Genomic DNA, 19584 nt, shown 5'->3' with positions numbered 1-19584 from the left:
GCCAGTAATGGCTGTTTTCAACAACCAGTTTGCAAAATTCCTAAAAATGTAACTGTCTGCTTTTCTGGGCCCAGGTGAGCTGACTGTAGTACCCCACTGCCTTACACTGTACTCGTCTCTTGGGTTCTCTTGTTTTCCTATCTCAATTCAGGTTCTGCCATGCCTTCATCTATTTATATAATTTTTCCCTATATAAATTAACATTCCTGAAGATGTCTATTTGGTTGTCTTATTTTTCTTTTTAAGACCTCCGTGTAAGTGCTTCTACAAAAAAAAAAAAAAAAAAAAAAAAAAACTGACCACCCTCATCCAGAAATTACTGAATTTCTTGTTGAGACAACTGTCAGATGTCACATGGCCCTCGTCAAATAGCCTAAGGAAGGGGAAACTAAGAACATGATCCATCTTAAAAGCTGAGAGGACTCAGAGTCTTAAGCCTCCATTCGTGGTGGCTAAAATGGGGTATATTCAAACATGTGGGCATTATTTTTGATCTCAGACCCAATTGCTAAGGAAGGACATTTTGATCATCCAGTTTTATCTCCATTTTTCCCTTCTGTGGGAAAAAATTGAAACCATATTTTATATATGGTTTCAATTTTTCATGCTGTGGGTCAGTTAAAGCCAACTTCACAATCCCAACTACCTGTTAATTAAATAAGAAGACATTTATAACTTCAAACCAAATAGATCCTGTTTACGACAGAAACGTTGTTCATTTGAGGCAGTCATGGGTCCAAATTGTAAGGACCCCAAACTACTAGTGTCAAGATCTCCATGTTAGTTATTTCCAGAACTTTGTAGATACTTCATCATCTGTGGCCAGAAATAATATGGGATTAACATGGTATCGTCATATCATGCAAATATGGTCCCCGAGTATGAGTGACATACGAAGAGCAACGCTCTCAGTGGGTCAAATGGGGAAGCAGTATGGGAATCATCAGCGGCACTAGAAGCCGGGTTCTCGGGTGCGGTAGAGGATTCCAGAAGAGCACAGCTCTTCTGACCCACAGGTGACCCACGTGGGTGGGGGCTCCAACAACGATGACAATAAACCATGTGAGGACCACTTGCTGAGTGCCAGTCATGGGCAGTCTGTTGAATGCTTGTCATCCTTGATGCAGGTGCTGCTGTAGTTGTGGTGCTGGTTATCATTATTAATAATGGACAAGAAACCGAAACTCACAATTTTGCTCCTGGTGGCATTTGGCACATCAGATAAGTCATGAGCCTGGATTTGAACTTGGCAATGCCTAGCTCCGAAGCCAGCGCTCTTACACGGGCTCCCAGTGAGCGGCTCTAGATTCTAGTAATAGCTCCACACCCTAAGCGCGGTGCACTTGCTATAGTGAGCCAAGAGGGAATAACGACCCTCCCTATACCCAACCCTGATGGAGAGGCCTGGCTTTGGTTGGCTTGTTGCCCACTGTGTATATGTTTCAAAGGAGTCTCTTTCTCTTGGCTGACACCTGTGGGTTGCATATTGCCCTAATAGGTGAAAAACATCAGGGGGAAAGAACACAATGGCAGAGTCGAGTACCACAGCTGGGAAGAGAAAGTGCTCCCAAGATCCGCAAGTGGATGAGAAGCTCGTTCCCAAGCAAGGTAAACTCAAGCGTGACTACTTGGTTTTAGGATTTTATGGTGGGTTCTTTATGTGCAGTGTCATAATACAAAAAAAATGAATCCATACCTTGTAAGTTGTTTAATTCTCTTTTAAAATCAGGTAATATTGATGCATATTTTTCAAATATACGAAGGAAATAAATACCACTGTACTAAAGAACAAGTCTTTTGGGCGACCCTCTCGGGTCTCCTCCCTCCTCGGGAGCTGTGTACTATCACTTTGCTATTGCTCAATAAACCTTGCTTTGCTGCCCACCAAAAAAATAAATACATAAAATAAATATATAAATAAAATAAAAAACAAGTCTTATATTTTTGATGATTATCTTCTGATCTTGGTCCATATGCATTTAAATTCTTTTGATCATTGCCACCAAATTTGTATACACCTAGTATTGTGTATTCTGCTTGTCATTGCATGTAATATATTGTAAATATAATTGTTTTGGTTAATTAGGTAAAGTCAGAAAATTTTAATTTGACCACACATACTTTTCCATATTGCTTTATAATACTCAATCATTCTTCTTAAAGGATGTGTATTATTATTATTCCAATATGTCCAATAGATAAAGCATTATTTACCTGAAAAATCTTCTTGTGGTTGGATATTTAAGTTATGGATTTTTGTTTTGCTACTTAGCCATTTTACATATATGTTTTATACATATATAAAATATATGTATTTGCTACTTAGCTATTTTATATTATACATATTTGAAATACATGTATTATATATATAAACATTCTTTAACATAACACTTGTTTACAGTTAAGATATTTATTTCTTCAGTGTTTATTCCTAAGAAATTAAAATTTTGAGGCAAAGGGCATAATTATTTCATTTCCATTGGCTACTACAGAGACCTTAATTTTTCATCTGAATAAAAGTGCAGCCACATAGGAGATTTTGAGTGGAAGAGGAGGTGATCTAATTTATGGCATGACTAGAACACTCCAATTGCTGTATTGAAAATAGATTGGAAGCAGGAAGTCAAGTTAAAGGTTATTGCAAAAATCCAAGCAAGGGATGTTGGTAGCTAGAACCCCCTGGAAGCAGCTCTAAACCAAAAGATAGCAATGGCCTTGGTGAGAAGGGGTTTAATTCTATACATATTTTCAGTGTAAAGACAACAGTATGTTCCAGATAGATTGGATCTAAGGTGTGAAACAAAGAAATCAAGGATAATTGCAAAGTATCTGGAAGGTTGGGATTTCCATCCACTGAGTTGAGAAACAATCTGGGTAGAACAAGCTGGGGAGGGGAGCTCAGGCATTCAGTTTTAAATCTGTTAAGTTTGATTTTTTGATTCGTTGATCAATTGATTTTTAGCAGAACAAAAAATGACACGTATTAAAATCAGTGGCATCTTTAATTTGACAAAATGCACAGCTACTGTATTATATCTAGACTTCATTTTGATTTACAATATGGGATGTTGTTCCAACTTTATTTTTCCATATATTTAACCAGTTATCTCACATTCACTTATTATATAATTTAGCTTTCCTCCATCAATTGCCACAGTGTCCTTTACTCACTGTATGATTTCTTTGCATGTTTTTCTATTGTTCCTTAGATTTTTTTTGCTTATTGATGTCTTATTTTACTCTCGTGACAAATTTCATTGCTGCAAATGCAAATATCTTTCAATGCTTGCCCTCCCTTCCAAAAAAACCTCTCGTGTAGTCTATTAATACATATAACTCATCTTTATTATTTTTTGCCAACTGTATTCATTCTCTATTCCTGCAAACATACTACTGCAAACTTAATGGGCCTAAAATGGCACACATTTACTGTGTTATAGATTCTGTGGGTCAGAGTTTAAGACATGCATTGATTTAGTTGGTTCTTCTCCACATCTCACAGAGCTGCAATCAAGCAGTTGGCCAGGTTGCCTTCTCTACTGGAGGCTAGACTGGGGAAGATCCCACTTCTAAGCTCATTCAGGTTGTTAGGAGAATTCATCTCCTTATAGCTATACAGCTGAAGGCCCCGGTTTGGGCAGGATTTTGGCTAGAGGCCACTCTCTTGTCCTAGGGGTGGTAGTTTCTTACCATGTGGGCTTCTCCAACTTTCTGCTTACTTTATCAACCCCATGAGAAAAGGATCTAGCTTCAGTTTGCTAAGATGGAGTCTTATATAATGTAATATAATCATGAAAGTGCATCCCCTCACTTTTGCTGGCTAGAAGCAACTCCTAAGTCTTGACCCCATTCAAGTGGAGGGGATTACACAAATTTGTGAATACCATGAGGTGAGTACCACTGGAGTCACCTTAGGATCTGTTTGTCACATCAAGTTAAAAAACAAGTCTCCTTGACACTGATTAGAGTAATGTTGAATTCTTTGACATAACCTTCCAGTTTCAAAAGTTCATGATTTCATGGTATCAGTACTCTCTTCCAGTGGTTAAATACCATAACTCCAAGACATTTATTAATTTGCACACACTCTCTCACACACACACACAAACTCATACATTGTCATGTAGCTAAGGGTAATCCTTGAAAATAATTCACAGGCAGCATGACATTAGCACCAACCTATTAGGTGGACATGGCTGGAACTATCCATTCAGAATGGACACGGGACAGAAATCATCTTTAAGCACACATGTACTAACAAGGTATACTTAATAGCCAGCAAGCATCAGGCTAAACCTTTTAAATATATCTTCTAGTTAATCTTTCAGCGATCTAATAGGGCAGATGTTCAACCGACTCATTCGTGGGCCATTAGCCTCTTTTCAGTAGCTACTTTTCAGTAGCCTTTGGTCTCTAGGACCCCAAGACAACTTGGAGAAATCAGAGACCACAAGAACTCATAAATTATTAGTTGATTTGATTGACATAGAAGTCACTACTTGGCCCGGAATCAGGAAGGAAAACCTTTATAAAAATATTATATTTGAGCTTTTCATTCTTCCAAATTCTGCCCCTCCCCCCATTCACTACAAAGTCTTGTGTCCACTTAAAGGGAAAACATGGCTTTGTGAGGAAGGCTCTTTTGTTATCTCAAGGCATCTCCTTCCTTGAAGTTTTGAGGACTTCCTGAAGACACAGGGTCTCGACCTCCTATTCCACACCATATAGCCATACAAACCCCACAGATGGGTGCACTTGGTTTACAGCAAAGGCGTTCCCATGGAGTCATCTAGGACAAAATAAAAGCCATCATATGCTTGTGGTACAATGGTGAAGAGCATAGACACCTGACGTACACTGTTAGCTGGTCTGTCTGTACCTATGTCAAGCATAGGCACATCTATAAATGGGGATAGTAGTAGTGGCTTCCTCAAAGGATTGGTGTGAGGATTAAGTGAATTAATCCTCAGTCACTATGTTAGATGAGCTACCAGGACCATTTGACGCACCTGCTGACTCCCTCCTCCCTGAAGCCCTTTATCCCTTGGCTTCCAGGATACCACACCCTCCTGGTTTTCTTCCAAACCCACTGACCATTCCTTTTCAGTTTCCTTCGCTGGTTGTACCCACTTATTTGGCCTCTTTAAACAGTAGAGAGCCCCAGAGTCAGTCATTGTTTCTCTTCTCTCTGTGTTCTCTTTTCCCAAATATCATGGCTTCAAGTACCATGTGTAGGTTACTAATGCCCAGTCTTATACCTCAACCTCTACATCTCTTCTAAACTCTAGAGCTGTGTATCCAACAACGTTCTCAACACCTTCCCTTGGGTACCTAAAAGGGATCTCTGTTGGTCCAATAATAAGTTCTTGATCATCCCTACTCCCTTCAAAACTGCTCTTGCCATAGAACTCCCTTCCTCAGTGAGCCAGTCTTCTAGTTCTTAGAATAAGAACCTCTCCAGTGCTTTTCCCTCACTGGTCTATAAAACTGAAACCTTGATTTAGTGTGACTTCCCCTGGGGATATCTGGGATCTGATTACATTTTCGCTCTTGTACTGCTACCACCCCCATCCAACGTTCCTCTTGTCTTCTGCATTATTGCAATAGCTTCTTCCTGGCAGTAGCCATCTTTCCTAGAAATACAAAACCAGATTTGAATGCTGTGCTCATTTCTTTTTCCACTCTTTTTTTTTTTTTGCTATATTTTTTCATAGTTTGTGGTTGTCAATTTCCCTGAGAAAATATTTCCAGGGGCTTAATTTCAAACTTTATTTTATTTTATTTAGAGAGAGAGTGAGAGCTTATGAGTGGGGTGGGAGGGGCAGGGGAGAGAGAGAATCTTTTTTTTTTAAAGATTTATTTATTTATTTGAGAAAAAAAGAGAGGGGGGTGTGCAGGAGAATCGGGGGGCAGAGGGAGAGAGAGAGAATCTCAAGCAGATTCCCCACTGAGCATTGATTCTGACCCCACAACCCCAAGATCATGACCTGAGCCGAAATCAAGAATGGGACACTTAACCAACTGAGCCACCCAGGCACCCCTTAATTTTAAACTTCAAATGAAAGCTTGTCCTCAATGCCTGAAGACATGTGAGAAGAATAATCATCTACACTAAGGAACAACTCTTTCAGAATTTAAAAAAATATGTTTTATATATGTAATTTATAATATAGTACATATATATCATATAATTTATTTAAATTACAGAACGTAAATATGTACATATACATATTTTTATTTATATGTATATAAAATGTATATTTTCTATATATGTATTTACTTCTGAGTAATTTCATCAACTATAGAATACAGTAACCCAGGAATGGGAGAGACGGAATTATAGGATGGACAGATGGCTCAGAGCAAGTCAGTGTCTATATAGTTGTGGTATAAAAACACCTTTGGGGACCCCTGGGTGGCTCAGTCAGTTAAGCGTCTGCCTTCGGCTCAGGTCATGATCCCAGGGTCCTGGGATCGGGTCGCACAGCAGGCTCCCTGCTCAGCGGGGAATCTGCTTCTCTGCCCATCCCCTAGCTTGTGCTCTCTCTCTCTCTCACTTTCTCTCTCAAATTAAAAAAAAAAAGTTTTAAATAAAAATAAATTAAAACAGCTTTGGTTCAACTCAGTGATTTCCTCCTTTAGTATCGTCCTTTCCCAAAGCTAGTACAGTGCCCCTGAAACCATCGGGTGGTGGCCTGAGGTACCTTTCTGTATTACAGCCTGTGAGAAACAAACGATGGCTTCATAAGGAAAAGCACTGATGTCATGTTATAATATTTCCAGGTCCAAGCTTCTGTTCCACTCGCTATGGGATAGCCTTTATCATACATATCTGCAACCTCATAGCGATGGCACAGTGTGTTGTCATGAACATCACTATGGTAGCCATGGTCAACAGCACGGACCATCAGCTCCAGTTTAATGGCTCTGCCGAGGGGCTGCCTGGTGACTCATTTGGTGGCCTGAATAATGCCCCAGACAGTCTTCCCGCAGGGGTAAGCGATGCAAGATTTAAGCTGTGCTCTTGTTTTTGTGGTTTGTTTGTTTGGATGTGTATTTTTTTAGAGCCTCTATGTTAAAAAGTTTTATTGGGGAAAATAGTGATTTGAAAGCAAGTGAAAGATCGAAAGAGGTGTTTTCAGTTATGTTAGCACCTTCTTGCAAATGGCTAACCACAGCATTCTCGGTTTCCTTAAGGCCCCCGTGTACGACTGGAGCCCTCAAATTCAGGGCATCATCTTTAGTTCTGCCAACTATGGCATGATGCTGACACTGGCCCTCAGTGGGTACCTGGCTGGAAGAGTAGGCACGAAGAGAGTGGTTGGTGTTTCGTTGTTTGCATCCTCACTCCTCAGCATCCTCACCCCCCTGGCGGCTGAGCTCGGACTAGTTTGCCTCATTGCAACTCGAATAGTCCAGAGCCTAATACAGGTATCCAGATATTTTGCAAATAGGGGCTGGATAGGAATTTCTATATGGTACCACACGTCAAGAGCTCTAACTATTTTGATTTCAGGGATCAACATTTGGGGGTCAGTATGCGCTTTGGGAGAGATGGGGTCCTCCACATGAACGAAGTCGACTCTGCTCCATTGGCTTATCAGGTAAAAACACATAGCTGAAATGAGTACATTACAACATAACATTCTCACACTGGGTTATTTGATAATTTTTCTATTGAATGTTACTTTGTCTTCTCCTCAATGTTGACCAAGTATTTATCAATGAGGGTGATGGATCCTTTGTGACATGACTTTCGGTTGTTTTCCCCCAAGTTGTCATTTGTAACATGACTTTGCTTATAATGATTTTCCTTTTCTGAAAAAAATATATTTCTGTGTAGTTAAATTGATCATTCTTTTCTTCTATGGCTCCTAGATTTTGAATCATAGATGGAAATGTTATAAAGGCATCCACCTGTGTTTTTTCTTGAATTTGCATGATTTCATTTTTTATAGTTAAATTTCTGATATATTGGAGTCTATTTTAGAATTCTATGTGTAAGGTATGCATCCAACTTAATCTTCTTTAGGATTTCTCTTAGTTGTTCTGAGAACTGCTTTCTGATCATGATTTGCTTAGACAGTGCATCTGGAATGAATATTCTGAAGAAAGAAGTCTACATTATATAGGGGAAGAATGAAAAACAGAAAGAATAAGGCTAACAAACATGAAATTGATGAAGGAGGTGCGGGGTAAGAAAAGAAGGGTAACTCTCCAGCTAACTTTTGGATACCAAGAGAGCCGGCGACTCTTCAGTCCAGAAAACAAGCCACACACACACACACACACACACACACACACACACACATTGACTGACCTCATACACCCCATAGAACCCTTTACAACCGTGGAGGATTATTTTCTGTCACCAGAGCTTTTATTCACTGTTAGGGGAATAGTCCGCCAATTTGGACAAAGGAAATTCACATCAGTTATCACAGCTGACTAATGGAGCTTCTAAGTATAAATAAGGATCGAACCCCCACCCTCAAATCCTCAAACATTTGAAAGAAACGAAGAGCACAAAAGAGAGAGACGAAACTCAAAAACTGTAAAGATGAACCCAAATGAGGAAGAAATTAAAAGAAAATTTTACATTATTAACAACGTGCAAGAGATCCCAGGGAATATTTATAATAACATTTATTTAAAAAGAAAAAAAAAAAACCTGTCAGAATGGCTAGTATCAAAAAGGCAAGAAGTATGGGGCGCCTGGGTGGCTCAGTAATTAAGCACGTGCCTTTGGCTCTGGACATGATCTCAGGGTCCTGGGATAGAGCCCCTTGTCGGGCTCCCTGCTCGGCGGGAAGCCTGCTTCTCCCTCTCCCACTCCCCCACATGTGTTTCCTCTCTCACTGTGTCTCTGTCAAATAAATAAATAAAATCTTTAAAAAAAAAAAAGGCAAGAAGTAATAAGTGGTGGTGAGGTTGTGGAGAAAGGAGAATCGTTGTGCCCTATTAGTGGGAATGTAAATTGGTGCAGCAACCGTGGAAAACAGTATGGAGATTCCTCAAAAAACTAAAACTAAAACTAAAAATACAATCCAGTCATTTCCCTTCTGGGTATTTACCTGAGGAAAATGAAAACCACTCATACAAAAGATACTTGCATTCATATCTTTGCTGTAGCAATCTTTACAATAGCAAAAGATATGGAAGCAGTCCAAGTGTCCATCGATAGGTGGATGGCTGAAGAAGATGTGGTATAGACATCATGGAATATTACTTGGTCATAAAAAAAGAATGAAATCTTGCCATTTGCAGCAACATGGATGGACCTAGAGCTTTATTATGCTAAGTGATGCAAGTCAGACAGAGAAAGACAATTACCATGTGATTTCCCTTATATGTGGAATCTAAAAAACCAAGCAACCAACCAACCAAACAAATAACAACAGGAAAGAGAGACAGACTCATAAATATAGAGAACAAACTAGTGGTTGCTGGAGGTGGAGGTGGAGGTAGGAGGGCCGGTCAAATAGGTGAAGGGGATTAAGAGATACAAACTTTCAGTTATAAAATAAATAATCATGGGAATGAGAAGCGCAGCATAAGGAATAGAGTCAATAATATGATTGTATGGTGATAGATGGTTACTACACTTACTGTGGTATTTTGCCATGTGTATCGTTGCCAAATCACTATACTGTACACCTGAAACTAACATATGTCAACTATGCTTCGATTAAAAATGTGAAAAAATAGGGCGCCTGGGTGGCTCAGTTGGTTGAGCGACTGCCTTCGGCTCAGGTCATGATCCTGGAGTCCCGGGATCGAGTTCCGCATCGGGCTCCCTGCTCAGCAGGGAGTCTGCTTCTCCCTCTGACCCTCTTCCCTCTCGTGCTCTCTCTCTCTCATTCTCTCTCTCTCTCAAATAAATAAATAAAATCTTTTTAAAAAATGGGAAAAAGTAACTTTGAAAATAGATTGCTATCAAATAATTGTTAATAAAATAATATAATTGCTAATATTTTTAACTGCAATGAATGGTCTGAATACCTAAATGAAGGGAGATGACCAACAAATTAGCAAATTGGACAAATAAGTTGAGAGATTATCCCAGAATACAATACAAGAATCAGGAGACGGAAAGCATGGAGGAAAAGTTTAAAATCTTGGAAGGAAGACAGTGACCTTATAGAAGTGGCAGCTCCCTTCTCTCTCATTTTCTGTCATATAGGCATAAGAGCTACTGGAATAGGGCAACTGACTGGCTAGGAGCAAGATCCAGAGGCTTCCTTGTTCTTGGTGTTAGGGAAATACCTTAGGGTCCCCAAACAGGTAGTCTTTACTGACCTCTAGAAAGCTTTTCTAGTTCAGAGAACACAAAACCAATGGCGCTCTGTGTGGCCAACAAGAAGCCATTGGAGGAACCCATCTGCAGGTGGAGTGGGCTGAGCCTACTCCCTTGCCTCACTAGTTCTTATAGAAATGGCCATTTCTGGTGATTCTGGGGATTCTCAGCAGACTGCACTGGTGAACAGGATGACTCAACCCGTGAGACTGAAGGAAAACTTCCAGAAAAACACCCAAAAGTGGAAGGGTCCAGGTCCTGCCAGCCTCTAGGACAAAACATACTCCATCTTCCTCTGCAGGGAACCACAAAGACAAATCTATAGGCAGGAAACTCTGTAGTCACTTTAGGGAAGAAGACTAAGCAGATAAAACAGAACTGGCAGCTCATATTTGAGGTGATAGAAACACACACACATACACATATGCACACACGCAGTCTGAAGATGATGCAACATCATACTGCCGTGAATATGAAAAAATAAAACCCCTGTAATTGCATACAGCAACATGGCTAAGTGTTAGAAATATAAGCGTTGAATGAACAAAGCGTGTGTATCATGGTGGAAAATCACCCTGATGCAATGTTAGCTCCAAGGACACTACCTGGCAAGCTATCCCAATGGTTGTGGTACAGATAGGTTCAGGGGCCAAATGAGGTGCTACGTTTGTCCAGTTACACTACTCTAAAGCACAGAGTGAGATGTAAGATGCAAAATGGGGTAAATTAACACATTTAAGATACACCTTGCAATGTCCTAAAGAGAACAGCCAGGGTGATACCACTTTAATAAAGGTCAGAAAAGAAAAACACACACTTGAGGTATACACATACACATACATACATGGTACAAATTGCATAGACAGGTGATAGATTTGGGCATTAATTTACAGTATATATAAATCAAGTGTTAGCTATGAACTATGGGTGGAGATCAAATTACAGTCTGGAATGCATGGAATGCAGCAGAAATATGACAGAGAACGAGACATACCAAAATCTCTTGGGATGCAGATGGTATTCAAAGTCTTCGATTGAATGTGATCACCCAGAGAAGCCCAAGGAAATAGCCCCATGGCCCTCCAATCTCTGGGCCTCAGACAGAGGAGGACAGGCAGCAGGGACTGGGAGGCCTTCCAGGGGCCCTTGGACAACATTCAGACTGAAGTGACCAGTCAACAGAGCCACCTGCTGCTGGCCCGGATAAAACGATTGTGGATTCAGCAAGCCAGGGGTCCCGAAAGGCCTTGACAACAGTGCAAGGGCCGGGAGCAGAGACACAAAAGGGACAGAAAGCTGTCTAAATACACGGAGGGAGTTCTGAAGAGGTGGAAAGTTTTGTTTGGTTTTGAGCCCAGGCTGTATGAAGGAAGATAAGTTTGTGTATGTGGATGGGTGAGAACCGAGAGCTGAGGAATTAAGTGAGGGTACAGGCATGGGGGTGCATCCGCACAGTAGCCTGGGCCTGGCCAGACTGGAGGAGACGGGTCCAGGCGACTGGAGGGACCTGGTCTTGGAGGGATGCAGGAACCTGTCCCCTGCTGTAACTGGAGGAAAGGCAGAGGCCTCAGGGGGGAATGTGAGGATTTGGTGGGCTTTGTGGTGGACAAGGTACTGATTCCCCTCTTCATCTATTGTGCCCTGAAGTCAGGCAGCCTCCTTTCAAATGCTGCCTTTCCCTGTCCACAGAAGAAATAACAATTATAAACATAGGAAAAGATATTCAACTTCACCTTAAATAGAAAATAATGAGATAACTCTTTTCATTCCTATTTGGAAGACTTTTTAGAAACGTTGAAGATGTCCAGTGTTCTCAAGGAGGTGAGGAAAAAAAAAAAAACAGTATTTTTGGCCATTTAGTTCGGTACAGCCTTTTTGCAAGATACTTTGACAGCATCTGTCAAAATGAAAAATTCACAAAGTGATCAAGCAAGGCCACTCCTGTTATTCTATTGTACCGAAATAAATTATGCTTATGTTCAGAAATAACAGCCTTGTTTTGAAAAAGTTGTAAAAAGGAAGTGTGCCCTACCATGTATGAGAATACTCTGTGAGGCCAGGGAAATTAAAATAGTGTTTTTGGTACTTTCCCAGACAAATGTAGCTTTCTGCCTGCATGGGCCACAAATGCCTTTACAAAGAGGTGAATGTGTGTGTCAATATATATTATATACGTTTGCAGAGAGGAAAGGCATTCGACTCTAGACCACATAATGGGAACTGGTTAACATTAGAGACCAGGGTGGGAATGGGTTGGGGGGACACATGAGGGGAACTTTGGTTCATTTACTGGTCCTTTACTCTTACAATAAGCATATGTCACATGACTTGTGTAGTTAAAAATCAAAATAGGATGAAAGGCAGAAGCATGGCTGTCGTCTGCAATGTTATTAGGGAACTGCCAGAGAAATGGATCCTCAGGAGAATACGTGGAGTGATACATCAGAAGTTCATGTATTCTAATATGCCTGTCTCGTTATGGTTGGTGATGCTGCTACCATGTCATCCGTCGTTCTGTCGGTGTCTCTCCAGTGGCGGTCCAGAGCCCTGCAGCTTACTCTCTGTCTCTTTGCAGGAATGATGCTGGGAACCTTCTTCATCATCCTCCTGGGTGGCATCATCTGCCAAACCCTTGGGTGGCCTTTTGCCTTCTATATCTTGGGTAAGCTACAGTCTCCCCATCCCCAGGGTTTCTTCCAAGTATCAGGCGGTGATGTTACTAACCCGCCATAAAACATTATTAGCACGACGTGGTTGGGGGTGCTCTGCTTCCGTTGCAGGCCTCAGGTGACAGGCTTGCAGAGCGGTGGTTCGTGAGACAGGAAGGAAAGACGCGCAGCCTCTGCTGTGGGTTGTGTCTCAGATTAAGTGCCTCCGTGCGGGGACCCGGGTGAGGTGCAAGCTTCCTAAGGAGAGAAAACATTGAACACGAACGGGGTGCAGACAGTGAGGATCAATGTGAGGGGTGGGGTTTAAGGCAGCACGCAGGGAAAGGGAGCTCCGCAGAAACAGAGTCAAGGAGACAAAGCTAAGAGCTCGGAGAGAGGAGAGTGTGAGGCAGAAAAGAGGGAACAGGAAACCCGGTTATCTGCAGGGTCCCCCCCTTGATCCACAGCGGAGCACTCATCAGGACACTCATCAGACACTGTCTCATGTGTGAAGACATCATCTGAGCCCAGAGGAGGAAAAAATCACTGGGAAAGATTCAAGGACAATATCCAATACTTACAGAGAATAAGAGATGGTGCCTCTTGCCACAAGACAGACTGAAAACATTTAAGAGTTCAGGGGCCATGGGGCAGAATACTCACCATCGACTTTCCTCGGTAGTGAGAAATCATTCGCTCGGGAGGAAGTGCTACAGTGCGTCCCTCTGATAAATGATGACATAAGACCTAAAAGATCAAACTGTCTTTATGTAATTTAACCATATCCCGGACAAAAGCTCAAAAATAATGCATAGGAAGACAAAAATATTCAGCACCCAACTAGGTATAATTCACAAGGTCTGGTTCCAATCATACATTACCAGGCATGGGGAGAAAAAAAAAAAAAGCAGGGAAACACAATCCAAAAGAAGAATTTAAAAAAAAAAAAATCAATGAAAACCAACCCAGAACGGACACAAATATTAAGAATTAGCAGACAAGGGCATTAAAACAGACAGCTATTCCAATTGTGCTATAACCTAAGTCTATTTGTTCAGAAGTTAGTTGGAGACATGGAAAAATCTTTTTTAAAAAAGACCCAAATCTGACTTCCAGACATGAAAACTATAATATATGGATGGAATTAAGGACAGATTAGGGTACCGAAAAATAGCAGTATAACTCATCCAGAGCGGACTGCCCTGAGAAGAAGAGTAAGAGTGAACGAGACCATGAGGACAGAGCAGTGAGCTCAGAGAAGAGGAGTAAGGTAAGGGAGAACAGAAGAAGTCTTTGAGGAAATCACGGGTGAAGCGTTGCCTAAGTCAATGAAAACTACAAACTCACAGACCCAAGAAGGTCCATGGGCCTCAAGCACAAGAAACGTGAAGAAAATGACACCAAGTTACACGGTAATCAGATGGCTCAAAGCCAGTGATATAGAATCTTAAAAGCAGCCAGAGCTAAAAACCGGGTTACATACAGAGGAACAGAGTCAAGGAAGGGGTCCAGCCTTCCTGCCTGAAGCAAGGAGGAAGGCAGCAAAACATCTTTCAAGTCCTGCAAGGAAGAAAGAATCTGTCAACATAGAACTCTGGAGGCAGGAAAAAAAATTCAGAGGCAAAATAAGGACATTTTTAGACATACCAAAGTTGAAAGAATCAGACATTTAAATTAAAGAGAGCAGTACCATCTTCAGTAGCATCAACAAATATGTAACATAAGGATAAATGGGAAAAAAGATGTGAAAGACCTATGCACTCACACCTAATTCTCATGAAAATAAAGATTCTAGAATAGCCAAGCTATTTTGCAAATGACTTGCAAAGTTGGAGCACTGACACCGCCTGATGTCAAGACATGAGATTATGTCATCAAGACCCTGTAGTATTAGTATATAGATAGAAAATAGATCAGTGGAGCAGAATACAGTTCTAAACAGACTCACACACAAAAGGTAAACTGATTTTCGACAAAGATGCAATGGGAATTCAATGGAAAAAGGATAGGCTTTTTAACAGATGGTGCTCAAAAATTGGATATTCCTGTGCAAAACCAAACCAAACCAAAAAGCAAAACAAAACAAAAAACCAAAACCAGCAACAACGGCCTTTGGTCCATTATCTTGTACCCTATACAAAGAGGAACTCAGGGGCACCTGGGGGGCCCAAATAGGTGTCCACCTCTTGGTTTTGGCTTGGGTCAAGATCTGAGGGTTGTCAGATCACCAGCGTCAGGGTCTGTGCTCAGCAGGGAGTCTGTTTGGGATTCTCTCCCTCCCTCTCCCTCTGCTCGTCCCCCCGTTTATGCTCACTTGCTCTCTCAAATAAATAAATCTTAAAAAAAAAAAGGAACTCAAACTAAATCCTGAACCTAATTTTAAAATCGAAAGTCAGGATCCTTCTAGAAGAAAACATGAGAAAATCCTTCTTCTTTAGCTAGGCAAAGATTTCTTAGACAGGACACCAAAAGCTTGATCCATAAAATTACAAACTGATAGACTGGCTGTCATTAAAGTGAAAAACTTGCCTTTATTAGACGTTATGAAAATACTTGGAAAACACACATATAATAAGGACTTTTATTTAGAATGTGTAAATAATTTTCAAAACTCAATAAGAAAACAAACAAAAAAAATGATTTAAAAGTGGACCAAGACACTTCCCACCAAGGAAGAGAGAGAGAGGGAAAATAAACACAGGGCAAAGTGCTCGACATCCTTCATCATTAGGGAAATGCAAGTAAGAACAAGGAGATACCTCTGTACACCTCTTACAATGGTTCATGGGACGCCACAAGAAATGTGTGTGGTCTCTGCCCCCAGTCTCGGGCACAGAGCTCCTAAAACCCTTGCAATTTTCTGAACGATACAAGCGTCTTCTGTTCTAATGAGGCAACTCTCGGTGGTCCCCTGGATAGCTTTAAGACAGGGACTGGTCACCAGAAAGAACAAACACTGATTCGAAGCTTGGAACCTCCAGCCCCACGCTCCAGCCTCCAGGAGGGAAGGAGGCTGCACGATGAGTTAATACTCGATTATGCCTACGTTTTGTAGCCTCCATAAAGGTCCCTAAACTATGGGGTTCTGAGACCTTTCAGATTGGTGAACACATCCATGTGCTGGGAGGGTGACTCATCCCGGCTCCACAGGGACAGACCCTCCTGTGCTCAGAACCATCCGGACCTTGCTCTGTGTGTATCTCTTAATCTGCCTGCTCATCTCTATCCTGTATAATATCCTTTATAACAAACTGGTAAGCATAAGTAAACGTTTCGCTGACTTTTTGACCTGACTTTGTTCCAATTAATTATCAAAACCGGGAGGGGGCTTGTAGGAACCCCCAGCTGTGTAGTCAAGTCAGAAGTGTGGGTGATGTGGGGCCCCACTGCTTGTGACTGGTATCTGAAGGGGGACATTCTTATGAGACTGAGCCCTCACCCTGTGGGGTCTGTGCTACCAGTAGTTAGCGTCAAAATGGAGCCAAGCTGGTGTGTATCGAGAATTGGAGAATTTCTTAGTGTGAAAAACCCACACATTTGGTGTCAAAAGTGTTAAATAGTTTTCCTTTGGTAATATTAAAGAGGTTGAATTACCAAGTTTTCTGCCATCCCTAGGGTCTGTGATTTCCATTCGCATAAATAATCAAGAGATGTAAAAAAAAAAAAAAAAGAGGGTTCTAGAAAGCTGTGCTATTCATGTGAATTTTTTTGAGAAATGGAAAGGGGGATATTATGAGCAAGGGCTTTTCGCAGGACCTATACTGGCAAATGTCCTGACAGGAAAAAAATTCACACAGAAAGCAGAACCACGCTCAGTTCCCAATTTTATCCCCCCTGGCAGGAGGCATCGGCTGTGTCTACTGCCTTCTCTGGTTTGTTCTGGTTTATGATGACCCTGTCTCTCACCCATGGATAAACGTCACAGAAAAAGACTATATCATATCCTCCTTGGCCCACCAGATACAGGTAAGGACTCCAACTATCTCCAGAGATCTTGTGTCAGCCTCTGGATTCCTCGGGGTGCCTAAGGTGCATGCGTGAGCACGTCTCAGATCTCACTGTTCTAATCAGTACATTTGTGTTCAGGTCAGCCCTTGTAAGCAGCCTCTTCCCATCACAGCCATGCTCAGGTCACTGCCGATTTGGTCCATGTGTGTCTGCGGCTTTGGCCATCAGTGGCTAACAGTCACACAGATCGTGTACACACCAACTTACATCAGCTCTGTGTTCAACGTTAACATGAGAGATGTGAGTGCATTTCCTTCCTTGCCTCTCTCCAGTATGCACGACCCACCAATCACTTTGTCTTCACAAGTCATTCCTTCCAGAAAAGTTTATCCTTTACCACCCACCACGAAATAATCTAGTATTTAACACTAATGCCAGTAGCTTTTCTGAGGACATGTTAGAAGAGGCTACTGACTTTCTTCAGACTGTGAGATCTCAGGATTGTCAGTATGATGATCAATGGTTTATCAACAAAAGGTGTGGGCTCACTGCCCCTATTATGATGGTTTACTCAATTTTTCTTCCCCTCAGAATGGGTTCCTGTCTGCCCTTCCCTTTATCATCGCCTGGGTCTTTGGTATCCTGGGAGGTCAAATGGCAGATTTCCTCCTGACCAAGAATTTTAGGCTTATTACTGTGAGGAAAACTGCCACATTTCTAGGTAAGAGCAGGGCTTGAGGGTTGGATGATTCACAAAGCATACAACAGCCAAAGATGTATCTCATTGTTTAATGTATCCCACATTCCCTAGGAAATTTCCCATCTTCAGCACTCCTTGTGGTTCTGCCCTACCTCACCCCCAGCTACGTCACGACAATGACCCTCCTAACGCTCTCGTGTGGACTCTGCGCCATATGTCAGTCAGGGATCTATATCAATGCCTTAGATATTGCTCCAAGGTAGGACGGTAATCTCCGCTCTTATACTCACGTGTTCTGAAAAAGAGTTAGCACGAAGCTTTCTGGGAGCCCCAGACTTTGGGAAGTAGTAAATCGCAGGCAAGGACCGCAGTTGATCCTGTGGCCATTTTTTCAGGCACGTGGGGGGAGGGGTATTTTTGATTTGTCTCAGTGCCTCTCATTAAACATATACAGTGCAAGTCCTTTTTGATGTAACTAGAAGAGCAAGGCTGAAGGACACTGTGAAGCCTCTCTGGATCTAGCCTGGAACATCCCTGTCACCCACAGACATTCCAGTTTTCTCATGGGAGCCACAAGGGGATTCGCATACGTCGCAGCAATCCTCGCACCCACTGTCAATGGGTTTCTCCTCAATCAGGTAGGGTTTTCTTGCCACAGACTCTTACTTTCTTGTCACAGACTCTTACAATGCTCTGCCAAATCTAAAGGTACTAGCATAAAGATGGTATTCGCCTTTTAGAAAATACAATTAAATTGTGGGTCAGCTTTGTCATGAAGATCAACCTGGCAAAGAAAAATGCAGAACAATTTCTTTCAGTCTTCAAAACTGAAATCACAGCCATACGGATGTCGTGAGGTGAGGATTCCATGCCTATGTGCAACTTGCCATGTCTTCTGCAACCCTCTGGAGTTTTCATTTGCACAACCATCCCCACGCGGAGGGATAATTAAAACAGATGTGCCGCAGTGTGTGACACATGCAGGCATGATTATGGGTGTGTTGTATGCGGGAATCTCATTTAATTATTGATTCTCACACCATTTATGAGGATCACTTCCTGATGATTAAGCTGAAAATCTGATAGAATAGGTCTTTCCACTAAGAGCATATAGAATCAGAATTCTTCCTTTTTAGACGTGTCTAGCTCCAAAGCCTGCAATGTTGCCACCATGCCATGGCAACGCAAGAAGAAAACACTCAGCGTGTTTGATGTTGTCATGATTTGCACAAAAGAGACAACGTATGGCACTTTGGTAAACAGTGACAAGTGCAGTTCTGTAAGTTAATTGTAAAGGTCCCTAAATCCCATTTATTAAGACTATTCCAAATGCACTTTGAACGTATTATTTCTATCCAACTACCAAGCTGCTCGCGGGGAATGAATTTCTGCAATGGAAACCCACTAGCAAACTATAAAATGGCCTTATAGAGACAAGGATGAAAGGGGTAATATTTACTTGAGGTTTTGTGTCCTCAGGATCCTGAATTTGGGTGGAGAAATGTCTTCTTGTTGTTGTTTGCCATTAACCTACTAGGACTGATCTTCTACCTTATATTTGGAGAAGCAGTTGTCCAGGACTGGGCAAAGGAGAGGAAACTCACTCATTTATGAAGGTAAAGGATAGTGATTTCATCTGTGGATTTAACCAGAGAAGCACTACTTAAATTTTTAATTCTCTGTCACTTTTTTTTCCCTTAGTTATTCCACCTTGATATGATGGAGAGTCCCCGGGCACCTTCCTTCACAAATGAGAAGCCTTTGGTGATGAAAATACCAACAGAAAGAATTTCATTTGCCTGGTTCTTTTCGAATCTGAGATCAGTTCTTTATGTTACTAAGCTTTCTTTTTGAGGAAAATGTAAGAAGAATGAAAATTCCAATAAAGTGATAGCTGAGAACAAAGTTGTCGTCTTCATAGAATTATCAGTGGATTCGGAGGAACTGCTGGAGCAGAGCCGATAGGCCAGACTCACAGTTTCTGGATCTCA

General features: G+C 41.6%; 1 protein-coding gene across 1 annotated transcript; it reads left to right on the top strand.

Annotated features, from left to right (window-relative positions):
• The first annotated feature begins 1526 nt into the window (after positions 1 to 1526).
• SLC17A3 (solute carrier family 17 member 3) lies at positions 1527 to 19207 on the top strand. Its single transcript, XM_028107347.2, has 11 exons — positions 1527 to 1608; positions 6784 to 6995; positions 7198 to 7431; positions 7517 to 7604; positions 12873 to 12959; positions 16787 to 16911; positions 17032 to 17193; positions 17485 to 17614; positions 17705 to 17852; positions 18141 to 18231; positions 19073 to 19207. Exons 1-11 carry the CDS (start codon positions 1527 to 1529, stop codon positions 19205 to 19207), a joined length of 1494 nt encoding a protein of 497 aa, XP_027963148.1.
• Positions 19208 to 19584: the final 377 nt, after the last annotated feature.

The sequence above is a fragment of the Eumetopias jubatus genome, unplaced genomic scaffold (assembly GCF_037043125.1).
Source record: "Eumetopias jubatus isolate StellerSeaLion01/CBP00866 unplaced genomic scaffold, mEumJub1_p1.0 scaffold_6, whole genome shotgun sequence".
In the NCBI taxonomy this organism is placed as follows: Eukaryota; Metazoa; Chordata; class Mammalia; order Carnivora; family Otariidae; genus Eumetopias; species Eumetopias jubatus.
The sequence above is the reverse complement of the archived record's forward strand: the minus strand, read 5'-3'. Positions and strand labels throughout refer to the sequence as shown.

What these genes read in the sequence shown, in the direction of transcription:
- SLC17A3 (XM_028107347.2), top strand. Translation starts at nt 1,527, where the DNA reads ATGGCAGAGTCGAGTACCACAGCTGGGAAGAGAAAGTGCTCCCAAGAT. An exon ending in GAAGCTCGTTCCCAAGCAAG is followed by an intron (nt 1,609 to 6,783) that starts GTAAACTCAAGC and finishes TAATATTTCCAG; the next exon opens with GTCCAAGCTTCTGTTCCACT. An exon ending in TCAACGTTAACATGAGAGAT is followed by an intron (nt 17,194 to 17,484) that starts GTGAGTGCATTT and finishes TCTTCCCCTCAG; the next exon opens with AATGGGTTCCTGTCTGCCCT.